Raw genomic sequence first — 16577 nt, 5'->3', positions numbered from 1 at the left:
GGCAACACAATATTACCATGTGTACTGTACAGATTGTTTAATACTTTGTGTGAATTGGGTTCCCATTCTGAAAAGACTGGATGCTTCATTGAATAATTTATGAACACTCCCTCTTCTGCTGCACCAGCTGTGTCGATTAGTATAATGTATGCCGCTGATGAGACGTTAATGATCAGGAAAGTAAGGATCCTAGATCATGAAGGGTTTAAAAATGTTCACTACTCGATACATGGCAGCGCCAGTCAAACGTCCGTCTTTACGCTCAGCTGAAAGCATGATCGGTTACTTGTTAAAGCGTTACATCTTTATTAAGAGTTTTCCTGCTATAAATCTTTACTACGGCTGGCGTAAGTGGGCATTAGTAATGTATGAAAAACGTTCCAGTGTTGGCAGCAGTTTGCCATCTTGCTTATTTTAGACATGCTGAGATTCTCCGTCCGTATGCTCTTGTTGTTACGACTGCTGCTGTTGCTCAGACGTGTTACGAGAATGTAGTATATCAACAATATCAGCACTCGGGTCTTAGTGCAGCGCATGTAACATTTCACTCGCTGCAAAATGCGATTATATATCTCTATAAAGTTGCATTGTTTACCTGTAACGAATTGGGCTTATCTGCATTGAGCATTAGCCCTCAACAAGGTGCAGCTGTGGACCATAATCTGAAGACCAATCACAATGCGGGGGTGTTGGCTTTACCCTAAAGTTGCTTTAAGTGTAAATCTGCTTTTCTAGACCTCTTCTGAACCGACATCCGTTTGTGTGTTTTTGTGTGTTGCAGCTGTGTGGAAGTTGACGAAGATGATGCACCTGACATCGACATTTACCACTGCCCCAACTGTGAGAAAACACACGGCAAATCCACCAGTGAGTACCTTTAGACTTTTACTGCTCCTATTGCACTGTTATTACACCACAGCTCAGAGAAGTGCTGAGCAAAGCTGCACAACATCAGCAAAATGTCTTATTGTGATTATACTGCAACATGCTATACTGGCTAAACACACAGTTCATGTGTAGATTGCACTATTTTGACCAAAAGTATTCATTTAAATTCTATGATTGAGTTTTCACAGACTGACTCAATGTTTATCTCACTAAAAATGAGAAAAAAAATTTCCCTTATCAATTTAATACATCAATATTTTAATAAACCACAAAAACTCATTTCAGGGAGGTACCCCCGGACCCGGACCTCGACCCAGAACTTTTAGGAGCTGCTAACTGAGCTACTAAGCTAACTGTTCGTGTCACAAACACATTAATGTGTACTACATAGTGCACTAGATAATGTGAAAGATAATAGATTTATGTTTCCTACAGTTCCTTAGTGCACTAGATAATAGCCTTATGTTTCTTACATAATTCTTTAGGTAGCGTATTAGTTAAGGGATGTAGGTTCCCTACATAGTGCACTAAATTGTATATCAGATGACGGATTTATGTTCCCTACATAGTGCACTAGATAGTATTTTAGAAATGAATTTATGTTCTTTACGTAGTGCACTAGACAGTATATTAGACAATTGATTTATGTTCCCTACACAGTGCACTAGATTGTATGTCAGATCACGGATTTATGTTCCCTACATAGTGCACTAGATAGTGTATTAGATAACGCATTCATGTTCACTACATAGTGCACTAGAAAGTATAACTAGATGACGAGTTGTGAATGGTGGTGGCAGGGCTTGAACCGGCAACCTTCTGTTTACTAGTCCAGTACCTTAACCACTGAGCTATCACTGTCCCTAATACGCGTGTGTGTGCGCTCTTGGCCGCTCGTTCTAGATTCCGGGAGATTTTATCTGACTTGCGGGCATCAGGGAGCCGCTATGTACAGTGTATCACAAAAGTGAGTACACCCCTCACATTTCTGCAGATATTTAAGTATATCTTTTCATGGGACAACACTGACAAAATGACACTTTGACACAATGAAAAGTAGTCTGTGTGCAGCTTATATAACAGTGTAAATTTATTCTTCCCTCAAAATAACTCAATATACAGCCATTAATGTCTAAACCACCGGCAACAAAAGTGAGTACACCCCTTAGTGAAAGTTCCTGAAGTGTCAATATTTTGTGTGGCCACCATTATTTCCCAGAACTGCCTTAACTCTCCTGGGCATGGAGTTTACCAGAGCTTCACAGCTTGCCACTGGAATGCTTTTCCACTCCTCCATGACGACATCACGGAGCTGGCGGATATTCGAGACTTTGCGCTCCTCCACCTTCCGCTTGAGGATGCCCCAAAGATGTTCTATTGGGTTTAGGTCTGGAGACATGCTTGGCCAGTCCATCACCTTTACCCTCAGCCTCTTCAATAAAGCAGTGGTCATCTTAGAGGTGTGTTTGGGGTCATTATCATGCTGGAACACTGCCCTGCGACCCAGTTTCCGGAGGGAGGGGATCATGCTCTGCTTAGTATTTCACAGTACATATTGGAGTTCATGTGTCCCTCAATGAAATGTAACTCCCCAACACCTGCCGCACTCATGCAGCCCCAGACCATGGCATTCCCACCACCATGCTTGACTGTAGGCATGACACACTTATCTTTGTACTCCTCACCTGATTGCCGCCACACATGCTTGAGACCATCTGAACCAAACAAATTAATCTTGGTCTCATCAGACCATAGGACATGGTTCCAGTAATCCATGTCCTTTGTTGACATGTCTTCAGCAAACTGTTTGCGGGCTTTCTTGTGTAGAGACTTCAGAAGAGGCTTCCTTCTGGGGTGACAGCCATGCAGACCAATTTGATGTAGTGTGCGGCGTATGGTCTGAGCACTGACAGGCTGACCCCCTACCTTTTCAATCTCTGCAGCAATGCTGACAGCACTCCTGCGCCTATCTTTCAAAGACAGCAGTTGGATGTGACGCTGAGCACGTGCACTCAGCTTCTTTGGACGACCAACGCGAGGTCTGTTCTGAGTGGACCCTGCTCTTTTAAAATGCTGGATGATCTTAGCCACTGTGCTGCAGCTCAGTTTCAGGGTGTTGGCAATCTTCTTGTAGCCTTGGCCATCTTCATGTAGCGCAACAATTCGTCTTTTAAGATCCTCAGAGAGTTCTTTGCCATGAGGTGCCATGTTGGAACTTTCAGTGACCAGTATGAGAGAGTGTGAGAGCTGTACTACTAAATTAAACACACCTGCTCCCTATGCACACCTGAGACCTAGTAACACTAACAAATCACATGACATTTTGGAGGGAAAATGACAAGCAGTGCTCAATTTGGACATTTAGGGGTGTAGTCTCTTAGGGGTGTACTCACTTTTGTTGCCGGTGGTTTAGACATTAATGGCTGTATATTGAGTTATTTTGAGGGAAGAATAAATTTACACTGTTATATAAGCTGCACACAGACTACTTTTCATTGTGTCAAAGTGTCATTTTGTCAGTGTTGTCCCATGAAAAGATATACTTAAATATCTGCAGAAATGTGAGGGGTGTACTCACTTTTGTGATACACTGTATATGCGGGAGACTCCCGGAACCTCCGGGAGAATTGGGATGTCTGCATGTGCCACATTTTTGGCACCTTGCATTTAATACTTTGTACACTTTCCCTTTTCCCAATAACAGCACGTAGTATTTTCCCATAATGTATTGTAGGGCTGGAGAATAAAGTGCCGGAGATTTGAAACTATACTATACTTACACAATCTCCTCAGAAGATTGATTGTCCAGGGTCTTAGCTTCACTGATACACACATTTGGGGCATGGAGACATCGCCTTGATGGCAGCATACGTCTCTCTAAAATCCCATTATACGCCTCTGCTTTAAAGGTACCTTCACACAAATGCAAGTCACTAATGTTGTGGGCACTGATGCATCCCCATACCATGTGTATCCCCACACACCTACACATCTACTGTGTTTAGTCTGTCTGAACAGATTTTTGTTTTACTGCATTTTACAAAACATCCCAGCTTTTCTGGAAATGCATTTTGAATGTAAGCAATTGATCAAATTGATCAGTGCAGATTGTTTTTATAGTATTTTTACTTTTTTATAGTATTTAGACTCCTCCCATGGCAGACACATTAACTTTAATATCATTTTAATAACTTGCATTTTATGGATCATCTTAAAACTTTAAACTGTCATTTAATTCCATCAGCAACTGGACCTTTAATGATCTGTGATTTAAAGCAGTCGCCTCCTTTGCGCCCTCTGCTGGATCAACTCTGAACTGCACATATTCGACTAATTTCATTGTTGTAAGAGTACACTGGAGAAAAAGATGGGACAGTACACAAAACTTATAGTTCAGTTTGACTTCCTATCTGCCTTACTTATATAGTTCAAAATATTTAGGAACAGTTTGTGTAACCTTATGTTAATTAAAATAAATGTTTACTTTATCTGTTTAAACTAACTTTATTCTAGTTAGGGTCACAAGTCACAGTTGGTCCAGTGCAACCCAGAAAATGTGGGCATTCACACCAAGGTGCAATTTAATACAGGCAGTCCACCTTATGCTTCTAACTGCTTAAGAGAAAACCAAAGTACATATAATTCTGAATTAGACATTAGAAGAAAACACACCAAAATCCACACAACTTCGGGCGAGGATTGAAACCCAGGTTCCCAGATGCCCTGTTGTGTCACCCACCCTGTAAGCTGCATAACAGTGCAGCTTTAAGAAGTCAAAATGTAACCTGTCATTTTAAAACAAAACATATTTGAAGTTCTATATACACTAATGCTGGTGTTATTATTGCAATACTTTCATGGTATGAGAATACAATAAAGCCACTGTTTTCAAATAAGACACTAAAGACTCCAGCACCCCCCCCCCCCCCCCCCCCAATTGGATAAGTGAATGAGTTAGTAAATAAACTAGCCTGATAATAGGGTTATAATAACAGCTAACAATTACATAAATGCATGAACAAAAAAAAAATCTGCCAAAAATCTGAGGATTTTTGCTCTCTTGACAAAATAAGTTCTATAAAGATTTATTATTTTTAAAATCTTATTAAAAACAACATTGTATTGTAATTTTAATGTTAACATTGTACGTCTTTTAATATTATTATTACTATTATTATTTGTTTCAGCCCCCTTTCCATTATTGATGTTTGCATTGGGGTTATGCACAGTATTGAATCATTTTTGGTGTCGACTCTCAATTCTCGACTCGGTTCAGAAACCCACTATTTAGTGCATATGCGAAGTAAAACGAACAAATGCGCAGTTTATTTTATTTTTTTACCAACTCACTCGGAATTCTCAAAATTAACAATATTATTTGAATAAAAAATATTAAAATTAAAATTGTGCTCTGCCTGCATGAATCGAAACATGAATCGAGTCGAAACAATGAATCGAAACAATGAATCGAAACAATGAATCTACACTAATATTCTTTCGTCAAAACTACTGTCAAAATGTGTTTTGGGGTTAAAGGTAACTTGGTTAAACCTGTTCTTTTTCCTGCTTGTGTTTCTTTTTTTGCAGTGAAAAAGAAAAAGAACTGGAATAAACATGACACGGGACAAAGCGGGGATGTCAAACCGGTTCAGAACGGCAGTCAGGTGTTCATAAAAGAGCTGCGCAGCAGGACATTTCCCAGGTACATTTTATTTTTAAACCGTAATCACTGTATACTTTTCTAGTTTAAAACCTGTCAAACCTGTCAACGTGTTGTATAAAAAAAAAAATCAGAGCATTTAGGACATTTTTATTCTTTTAGTTCCTCTTGCTACCAATAGATGGCGCCATCTGATCATGTTTAAGAGCCTAAAAATAAAACACGCGGTTGAAGGTTGGGACAAAAATCTTACCAGCACATCACTTTTCTGTCTGGTTTGCTTTTTTGATTACTAGGTCATGTGAATGTTTTTTTAATAATGCTATAAAAAGGTCATTTCTGCCAGGGACCCCTCCATGCCCATGCTCCATGCCCAACTAGGGTTGCCAACTTTCAGAACTGGAAATAAGGAACACCCTGGGCTGGCGGGTTGGCGGAAGGCATAGGGTGTTTAATGTTTAATTTAGGATGTTTAACATATATTAGTTTCATTCTTTATAATAATGAATCAGAACCATATTTTAGGCAAAACAACGTTCATAAACAACATCACGTAACATTTTTTTCTCAATAGTGCAAACAACATTTTTACATAATCCATCTTCACAGAACATGTACTACTTCAAGAATTCGTGCCAAACAGCAATTTTACTTTTTTTTTAAAATGTAAAAAGACCTGATATTATAAAAAATGCTGAACATTTCTCACACTTTTCCATAAATACTTGGGTATTTTTTTAGTCTTGTTTTGTTTATGTATTACATTGGGCACTGTTTGGAATAAACTTTACTGTGTGGCATCTTTTGCTGGCATGTTACTTTTTTGTATTATATTTTGTTAGAATTTCATATCACATGTACACTGTCAATTTGATATTTTCTTCCAAAAAGTAGTTTAAACTAGTTTAAGTAATTTTAGTTAATCGAACTAGATTTCTTCCTAGGGTAATTTTTGCTGTAGTTCAGCTTCCTTCAGTGTGGAAGTAATCTGCAGCATTCTCTCCCATTGATAAAAATACGGAATAAAGCGCGTCCCGTATCAGTTCAATATGGCAGGCACGGCCAACTGGGAGGAGGCCCCGGGGTCGACCCACTACCCGCTGGAGGGATTACATCTGGGGATCCCACCAGAGGAGCTGGTAGAAGCGGCAGGGGAGAGAGATGCCTGGGACTCTTTGCTTGCACTGTTGCCACCGCGACCCTGAATGGATAAGCAGAACAGATGATGATAGTGATGATGCGATTAAAAGGCAAATATGGTAGTTGTATAATTCTTGAATGATTCTACCACTATTTATTTGAGATAATACTAATTACACTTCTGTCCGAAGTATGGATTTAAATCAAAGATTTACAATGCTGTCATATTTTTTTGGTATATCCCTGACAAGACACCCACCCCATGTATCTCTTGCCATTTCTACACTGTCCAGATACATGCTTACACATTGTAATGCAATTTTGGGTCAAGTACTAAAAATACACAATATGGCCCGACGTATGTAGACACCCATTCTAATAATTACAATTACACCCATTGTAAACAGGAGTAAAACACTAACTCACTCACTCACTCACTCACTGTCTTAATCGCTTATCCAATCAGGGTCGCTGGAGCCTATCCCAGTTTTTCAATGGGCGCAAGGCACACAGTAACACCCTGGACGGGGCGCCAGTCCATCGCAGGGCAGACACACATGCATACACACACACAAACACACACACCCATTCACCTATAGGGCAATTCAGTGTCTCCAATGAACCTGACTGCATGTTTTTGGACTGTGGGAGGAAACCGGAGCTCCCGGAGGAAACCCATGCAGACACGGGGAGAACATGCAAACTCCGAACAGAAAGGACCCGGACTGCCCCGCCCGGGGATCGAACCCAGCCCCTATTTGCTGTGAGGCGACAGTGCTACCTACTCCTGGCGCCACCCCAGGAGTAAAACAGTTATATTAAATAGTACATACTACTAATGTTGTGGCAACAGTTTAGGGAAGACCAGATGACTTTGGCACAAAGCAGGGTCCATAATGACAGAGCTAATTAATGGTCTTTTGACTAAATGGGTACAAGTCCTTACAGACACACTTCAAAGTTTTGTGAAAAGCATTCTTAGAAGTAAGGAGGCTGATTTACTTTATACTGATGTTCCAGGTTTTGTAATGGAAGGTTCAACAAGCCTACAGTCGGATGTTTATATACTTGTTCATATACTTTCAGCCATAATTTTATACAGGGAAAACACAAGAAGGGCAAAAAGATTTTACTAAAGATGTTTATAGACTGAAGCCAGTTTTTGAAGTAGACAGTTCATCATTTATTTTGATATAAAAATAGTTAATTGGCCGCTCAGGTGGTGCAGCGGTAAAACACACGCTGAACATCGGAGCTGGGATCTCGAATACATCGTATCGCATCTCAGCTCTGCCTGCCGGCTGGGCTGAGCAGCCACATGAACAACGATTGGTCTGTTGTTCAGATAGGGGTGGGATATTAACAGCCGGATAGGGTCTCTCTCATAACTAATGCAATTACGACCTCTGCTGGCTGACTGATGGCGCCTGCACAGAGACGGGGAAAGAGTGCTGTCAGGGTGTGTCTCTCCGTACACAGTGCTGATCCGCATTGCACTCGTCAAAGTGTAGGTGACAAAATGCATATGGCTGCTGCCCACGTGTTGGAGGGGACGTGGGTTAGCTTCGTTCTCCTCAATCAGAGCGGGGATCGGCGTTGGTGGAGAGGAAGCAAAAGGGAGAAAAAGGGGGAGAAAATGTATAAACTAACAAGAAAAAAAGTACATTGTTGAATAGTATATGAAGAGTATCATTATAAAAATATGTCAGGAATTATGGGTTAATTAGAAACTTCCTACTCAGTTAATCAGCACGTCTGTCAGGTCATAAATCATTTTGTTCCTCTTGTAGACTATTTAATTTATGATTAACAACATCAGCAACAATGCACCCTAGTGTGATTTGGATGACGTCCACATTGGACTGATAAAGATGATATCCATGTATGTGTGTGTGTGTGTGTTTAAAATAAATAGAGACACTTTTTAATACAGTACCAATCTGCTTTCATGCAGCTCAGAGGATGTGGTGGTCAAACTCAGTGGCAGTCAGCTCACCTTGGACTACTTAGAAGAAAACGGCTTCAACGAGCCCATTCTGATCCAGAAGAAAGATGGATTGGGGATGACCATGCCTTCTCCCACCTTCTACGTCAGTGACGTGGAAAACTATGTCGGTAAGAACTTGACATGGTAAAAGCATATACTGTACAGTTGCTCCAGTTCATTAAGTGCTAATACGTTTTGACTGTTTAAATACTACTGCTTGAATTTGGGATTTTTTTTCCATCCTGGAAATACTTCGCTCTTTCTTCCAGGCCCTGACGTTCCTGTGGATATTGTTGACGTGCCCAAACAGACGAACAGCAAAATGAAGCTAAAGGAATTTGTGGATTTCTATTACAGCACAAACAGAAAGAAAGTGCTAAATGTCATCAATCTGGAGTTCTCTGACACAAGGTGAGCACCGTTTTATACTTTTTGCTGTATCTATACGGATTACACTGATGAGCTAAAACGTTAAGATATTAGGAGCTCTGACCTGCTGCTATATGGACTCCACAAGACACCTAAAGGAGCCCTGTGGTATCTGGTACCAGGACATTACCAGGATGTCTTTTATCTTCTGTACCTTGCACAAGGTGGTTTATCCTACAATGCATCTTTGATCTTTACCATTGCTCTGATGAATTTGAACCACAGTAGCTCCACTGTTGGTCTGAACTAGACACTGTAGCTTTGTCTTGGCCACCAGACTTATTAGTTTATTTCTTATGACTGACACTAGCCTATTTTAATAAAACATGCTGCCTTTATCAGAGCAGATCAAGAAATGTGGGCAAAATGCACTTAGATTACTAGTAATTGTGGTGCTTTTTAGAACACTGGAGGGGCTTTTGTGTACTTATGAGTAAGAAATGTTGCATTATTCCAAATCTTATATCTTATAGCATGTACTGTGAGTGTTGTAATGGTGTATGCAAAACCAGAGGTCTAATATATATATGTATATGTATATATACTGCATATATTGGGGATGTAATGATACACTCTACCCACGATGCGATTCACGATACGATTTTTTACGATTTACGTTTTTTCCCTGATTTTTTAAATAAAATTACATTGATGACAAATTATGACAAAGTTTCCTTTTATCATTTCTCTTAAAAAAAAAAAAAAAAAATACTGTATTTGTGTCTTATTTATCTAAATAATGAATGTCGTTTTATTTCTGAGGTAGGTACAAACTATGCAAAACAATGCTGCTGCACATTTCCCTTTTTGTGTAAAAAAAAACAAATGAAATTTAAAAACAAATCCCACATTAAATAAATAAATGAATAATACAAATAAAGAAAGTATCCTAACATAAATAAATATGGCTGGAAATTTCTGAACCTGGCAACCCTGTAGTGACATCAACCAGGCGAGGTGAATAGCCCCAGTGCCCTCTGCTGTTTAAAGTGAATATCGATTCATTATGCATGTAAACCGATTTGAATCGTTACACATGTGAATCGATTTTTAACTGTCTTGTGGTGCATCGTTACATCCCAAATATATATATACCATCAAGGACATAAATGTGTGATTAGAAAATACATTAAATGTCCATTTATTTTCTACTTTTATTGCTGGATTGGTAATTACAACTCCCAGTAGGTCAGTCAGTTGAGGTAATTACTATGGCTTACTCTCACTGCCTTTCTGTTATAAATTCAATACAAAAGCACTTTCAGACTATTAAAGTCATAACCATGTCAACATTAAAAGTAATTAAAACATTAAAAGTATATCACTGCTCTCTTTAAATAAAAAATGGTTTAGCCCAGGTTTAGTTTGCCATTCTATATGGACTAATAAGTAAATGTGGAAAAGAGAAAATTATTCCAGGGAAAACAATATGAAATAAAGAAACACTTTGTGTAGGATGTAGTAAATTTTCTGAGTTCTGCTCTAATTTGGGTGGACTGGTACTGGTCAGCATCAAGTAACACATGGCTGAAAAAAACCCTGTAAAATTTAATTAACTTAGGCAGAAAGTGCAGGCAACATGTTACATGCACGCTATAATCGTCCTCTTTGTGTATATATATATATATATGGCCATCCTGAACATTGAGTTCAGGTCTTTCCACCACACCCCTTGCTAACAGGTGTTTAAAATTAATTATTAAATAAAATAATAGGCTTTGTGGCAACAATTTGAGGAAGGTTCTTCCTTGTTCCAGCAAACCAACACATCGTTTGATTAGTGGCATGTACAGTCATAGTCTTAATGGTCATAGTCTTAATGGTTTTATCATGTTATAACCCAACTTTAAGTCATACAGACTAGCTATACATGTATTGTATCTGTCCAGGATGGCCAGTATTGTGGAGAGTCCACAGATTGTAAGGAGGTTATCATGGGTGGAGAACTACTGGCCTGACGATGCTCTGCTTGGGAAGCCCAAAGTCACCAAATACTGTCTGATCTGCGTGAAGGACAGCTACACCGACTTCCACATTGAATGTGCCGGTGCCTCTGTGTGGTACCACGTCCTGAAGGTGAATAAACTGTATGATTTTATCTTCGGATATGTTTTTCAGCATGTTTCTTGTAGAGTTGTAACAATACACTGGTCAGTGTCCAGCACCTGCTGGAGAATTTAATGTTATTGTTGATGCTGTTTTAAAATAAGAGTATCTTGGGTGCTCAGGTGTTGTAGTGGTTTACAGAGCAAGGCCATCATAGTAGACAAACGGACACTATTGGCTGTACCTGTGGGCGGGAGGTTGACTGGGCCTCTCTTGACCTTTGGTGTCTGGTCAAGGTGTCTGCGCTACTGGTATCTGCAAAGTTCATAGAGTCTCAGCTCTCTGAGAGACATAAGGTGTGGCCAGTGATGTGTGATACTCTCAGCTCTCCATGACCAGCATGATGGCAAGTAAATTGCAACAGTGTAATTGGCAGATATTTGACTGGGAGAAATATGGGGACGCTTTTTCTTCAATGCTTTACTACATTTACACAAGAACTAAGGCAAAAGTACCTTGTTTGACTCATTTAGTGTTTTTACCAACTCAAAAAGCGTAAAAATGGTCCTGCTGCACATTTATTCCAATCATCTACTGCTGAATTCAATATTTTCTTAAACCCAAATGTGTGTAATATAGTCAGACAGGCCACCAGAAACTTTCCACCGTCTTTAACCGACTAACAACAGCAACATTCTGCAGACCAACAGGGTGAAAGTAGTTAAGAAATCATTATGCAAATAAAAACACGTTTCAGAACTCAGAAACAGCCAATAAAAAATATAAAACTGCTTGTTTCACGCTTGAAACACACTGACTTCTTAGTGCTGTGAGTCGCCTTCTACGAGTTCCAGCTAAGACGGAGGTAAATTCCCAAACGAAAGGAAACAGGGAAAGGAAACACCAACATAAAGTATTTTAACAGAGCACAAGGTGCCAGAACAGCTTTGGTTTGCTTTGGCGCTGGTTTCGCAGAGGTGTGGCACACTGCTGGGATGAAACATTAAATTCCATCATTTAGTAGCATTTTGTGTTATTATATTGTAAGGAACAGGCTGCCAATAAGAGTTCATTTGCACTGGTGACTGAGACGACCTTGGCATAAACGTTACATCACTGTCCCTAAGCTAGACCCCCCATCACCACCCTTCTTAGTCCTGGCAGCACCATAAGCAGGATATTGTTGGTTAACTTGGCCACTGTGGCTTCCATGCAGTTTACTTTATATTTATTATTTACTCAGTGCTGGTGTTTTTCCATCCACACTGTACAGGGCTGAGCAAAACGTATTTAAGGCTAAATACTGATCGAGCCACATTGTGTAAAATGCAATAAAACACTTTATTTAATTGACAAAATAAAAAAAATACTTTTAATTTAGCTGTCCTACTGGATTGTATCTTGTACATAGAAGTAAGTTTTGAATCTAAAAAGTTGGAATGAGTAAAAATAATGGTAAAAAGTTTATAGAATAATAAAATTACGCTGTTTTAACACATTACACTATAAGCAGATAAATTGGTAACATGTGAGGGAAACATGATTGATTGTAAAAGAAGGCATCACCAAGCAAAGATCCAGCTATGTTGCCAGCACATTCAAAATGTATTCATATGAACAAAATTCAATTAAACTGGTCAGTGAAAATATGGACAACTTTTTTTTCCTTTCCTCCCAATTTAGCCAAAGTCCAAAAGGTAAACAAGAAGAAATAAAATCAAAACCTGGTACAGACATTAAATCTGTTATGAGTTACAATCAGGTCCAAATGGCCATCCTTTCAAAAAAGTTATTACTATGTTATTACTATGTATCGTTTTGGCTTGTGAGCCACCAAAAAGCAAAGCAATTTGAAACTTTCTACACTTAGACATAGTCTTGATAGTTAAGTACCTGAAACCACATCATCTAAACTCTTAATGTTAATATTGTGTTAGAATTAATTTTCTGAGTTTTAAATTGTATTAATGTCTACTCCAGGGTGAGAAGATCTTTTTCCTGATCAAACCCACCTCAGCCAACCTGTCACTGTACGAGCGCTGGAGATCATCGTCCAACCACTCTGAGATGTTCTTTGCTGATCAAGTGGACAAGTGCTACAAATGCACGCTGAAGCAGGGCCAGACACTCTTCATTCCATCAGGTAAAAAAAGAAACTGTAAAGCCAATAAAAATCATAATAAATATCTTATTTAAGGTTAGTATAAATATTGGTATAATTTTGAAGACAAAAATACAGAGATCCAGATTTTCTTTGAAGCTATATCTACCAATTCGTGATCCTAACCCAGTCTTGACATCTTTGAAGCAACCATTGAATTTATTTGGTGTTTTGTATCAATGTGAGTCCTGTGTTAAGGTTCCAGAACAGTTAAAATCACATACATCGGGCAGTATATCATTTGGTCATGTGTTAAATTCAATTTGATACTGAATCAGTTGTTAAGATCAGAATTAACCTTACTAATTATACAGGGTAGTCCCTTGGTGCATTCCAGTTGGCCTATGTTTTTGTATAGATACATATAGAGTAACTCTAGTAAACTTGTGGTATTTATTCCTGCAGGTTGGATTAATGCAGTACTGACACCAGTGGACTCTCTAGCCTTTGCTGGTCACTTTGTCCATAATCTAAGTGTGGAGATGCAGATGAGGTCAGTAAAATGAGTTTGTGTCTTCATTAAGTTGGGTAAAAATGGTAAATGTGTATTTCTGTTACTCTTAAAAATGATCTAAATATCAGAAAAGTATTTTGATAGAAAGCTTACCATCTTCAAAAACAAAAATCCAGACATGGCTTTTTCAAACCTGTTTACCAAACCCCAATTTATCATGTAATGCTGGTAAATTGGGACACTTTATTGTTAAATGTAAATTATGTGCAAAATTATCATTTGTATATAATAATAACTTTAATTAAGCATAGGTGAATTCTGTACGTGTTCCTACTTTGTGTAGGAAAGTAAAAATTCTGTAAAAAGGTGCTTAAATGTGACAGTGGAGGTGTTAGCATGTAACCCTCCTATGCCAGAGTTGGTGTCATAAAACTATTTCAACCATTACTATTATAATAATGTGCATTGCATTGTGTAAATACTTGAATGATGTTATGACTAATGTTCTAAGTGTCAGAGTTGTGGTTTAAAATTAAGAGCATCTACAAGATTTACAGGTTTAAACTGCAAGTGTGAAGCTCCCTGATAAAGGGCACCTTACAATCATCAACATGGTTCATTTGCTTCTATCCACTTAGGGCTTATGAGGTGGAAAAAAGGCTTAAGGTTGCAAGTCTTACTCCATTTCCCAACTTTGAGACAGCGTGCTGGTACACAGGGAGGTACTACCTGGAGAGATTTAAAAGTAAGTACTTATTTGCATTTGTTTTGAGGGAATTTCACTCTCAGTTTAACCTGGGAAGTCATTAAAAACAGGTTATTTTCAATGGCAGCGTAACAAGGACCTATACCTACCTCGGGGGTCAGCACCAGTAGAGAGGAAGCATAACGCAATTGGGTAAAAATTGGATGCACTAAAAAATCGGGAGAAGATGCATAAAAAAAACCCTGAATATTCTTAAACATTTAACTCTTATTTGCCCTTCCCTACCTTTTTTTTTAAATAATGGTTTTTATTGAATTTTTCAGAGTGTCCCAGCCTACCTGGAATTTGGGCATGTAGACAAAACAAAAAACAGACAAACTACAACAAATGTAATAAAACAGAATGAACAGACTAAACAAAGCAGATAAAAACTGACATCAAAGGTAATGAGTATAATAATAAGTATGAGCAGACTACACAAAAAATGAACATGAAAGATAAAAGTAGACATAAAAAGGAAAATTTACTAACATACAATATTTTACATCAGTATAATGGGGGGGGGGGGGGGGGGGGGGGGGCATTTTGAGCATAACTGACTATTGGGGGGTGTACCCCCAGCATATATTGTGATTACAGCCTTGGCATTAGTTATTCTAGGGTTATTTGTTTTCCTCCCAAAGTCATAGGGCGAGCTCATTTGAAACCGGCTAGCCAGCGTCATCAACTAAACCTTTATTACTGTGTTGTACTGAAAACCAGGATGTTGAATACTGAAATATACAGTAGACCCTTGACTTACGAATTTAATTGGTTCTGAAGGGCTGTTCTTAAATTAAAATGTTTGTAAGTTAAACCTATTTTTCCCATAAGAAATAATGTAAATATTACTAATCCGTGCCAGACCTCCCAAACCAACCCCTTACCTAACCTTTCTAATATCTTAAATGTTTTTTTTTGTTATAAATACGAGTATATTTTCCCTTAAATCTTAAATTATAGAATAGACATTTCTGTAATAAACAATAATAATCAACAATACACAGTAGTACTGTACATAAAAAAACACACATCACATTTCAGTGCTGTACGTGTGCTGTACCATACACCATAATACATTTCCTTTTTTTTTTTTTTTTTATCTACCAGAAACAACAATAACTCTCATATTTCTCTATTATTTTTCTCTATTATTTCCTTCTTTATTTAAATTTTGTAGGTGTAATTGCATGAAAGAAAGCCTACTTCTCAATAAGTCAAGTGTCTACTGTATTGGATGCTGCTTAGAAATTTCATCTTAATTTACATCTAAATTCAATTTAATTATATTTACAAAAGAAAACACTATATACACATTAAATGAGTTCCAAATGAGTTGGGTTGAAAGGCCTCCTGCTCCTCCTGTCGTGACCCGAGGCCTGCTGCGCAGATGAGAAGCACCCGTGCAGCAAAGAATATTATTGCAGTTGTTAAACTGGAGCATCGTGGAGTTCACAGATGATTAGCTTCAAAAGGCAGAATCACTTGCTCCATTACAACCTGATGTTTAAATTTCCTTCAGCTGGCCTTGTACTCTATTTATGTTTCCGCCATTTTTCCCCCCAAACGATCACATTTCCTAATTTTGCCTGATCGCAGTAGTATGCGCACAGCTGGACGGTTTGACGAGACTTGCTCTCCAGGCTAGACAAAGTTCAGATACAGGGGAAGGACAGTCCGTGGGGAGTCAGTTTTCAGGGCCATCTTTAAGACTTCTTCCATTCCATGTGTGGCTTTAGGTATGTGTGTGTATGGGGAAGGGTAGCGAGATCCTGACTCATTTCCTCAACAATCCTTGTCCAGCCCAGCGTTTCAGCTTTCACATTAAGTTCACGTTGTTAATTTTAATGCAGTGAGCAGCGTGTTTCCTGTAGTGGCCGTGTAGTCAGTCCAATGTAATCAATGTTGAAGCCTGAGCTCGGAAAAAAAGCATACAACTGTTTCATGCCCCAGCAGTTTGGAGTAATTAGTGTGATGTATGAACGGCCATTGTTATTAAACAGTAATGGTTGCTGCTGCCAGTGGGGTCCTTTTTTTCCCTAATAGAAACCCACCCCCCTTACCTCA

At 38.7% G+C, this 16577-nt stretch overlaps 1 protein-coding gene across 1 annotated transcript in view; it reads left to right on the top strand.

Moving 5' to 3' along the window:
- phf2 (PHD finger protein 2) overlaps nt 1-16577 on the top strand; it is a 56666-nt gene that overhangs the window by 20755 nt on the left and 19334 nt on the right. The window contains exons 2-9 of the mRNA XM_062986190.1: nt 782-867; nt 5476-5590; nt 8643-8803; nt 8945-9086; nt 10994-11180; nt 13131-13293; nt 13717-13804; nt 14404-14510. Of these exons, the coding sequence (XP_062842260.1) occupies nt 782-867; nt 5476-5590; nt 8643-8803; nt 8945-9086; nt 10994-11180; nt 13131-13293; nt 13717-13804; nt 14404-14510 (1049 nt within the window). The remainder of the gene's footprint in view (nt 1-781; nt 868-5475; nt 5591-8642; nt 8804-8944; nt 9087-10993; nt 11181-13130; nt 13294-13716; nt 13805-14403; nt 14511-16577) is intronic.

The sequence above is a fragment of the Trichomycterus rosablanca genome, chromosome 24 (assembly GCF_030014385.1).
Source record: "Trichomycterus rosablanca isolate fTriRos1 chromosome 24, fTriRos1.hap1, whole genome shotgun sequence".
NCBI classification, from domain to species: Eukaryota; Metazoa; Chordata; class Actinopteri; order Siluriformes; family Trichomycteridae; genus Trichomycterus; species Trichomycterus rosablanca.
Note: the sequence above shows the minus strand (reverse complement) of the source record. Positions and strands in the feature narration are given on the sequence as shown.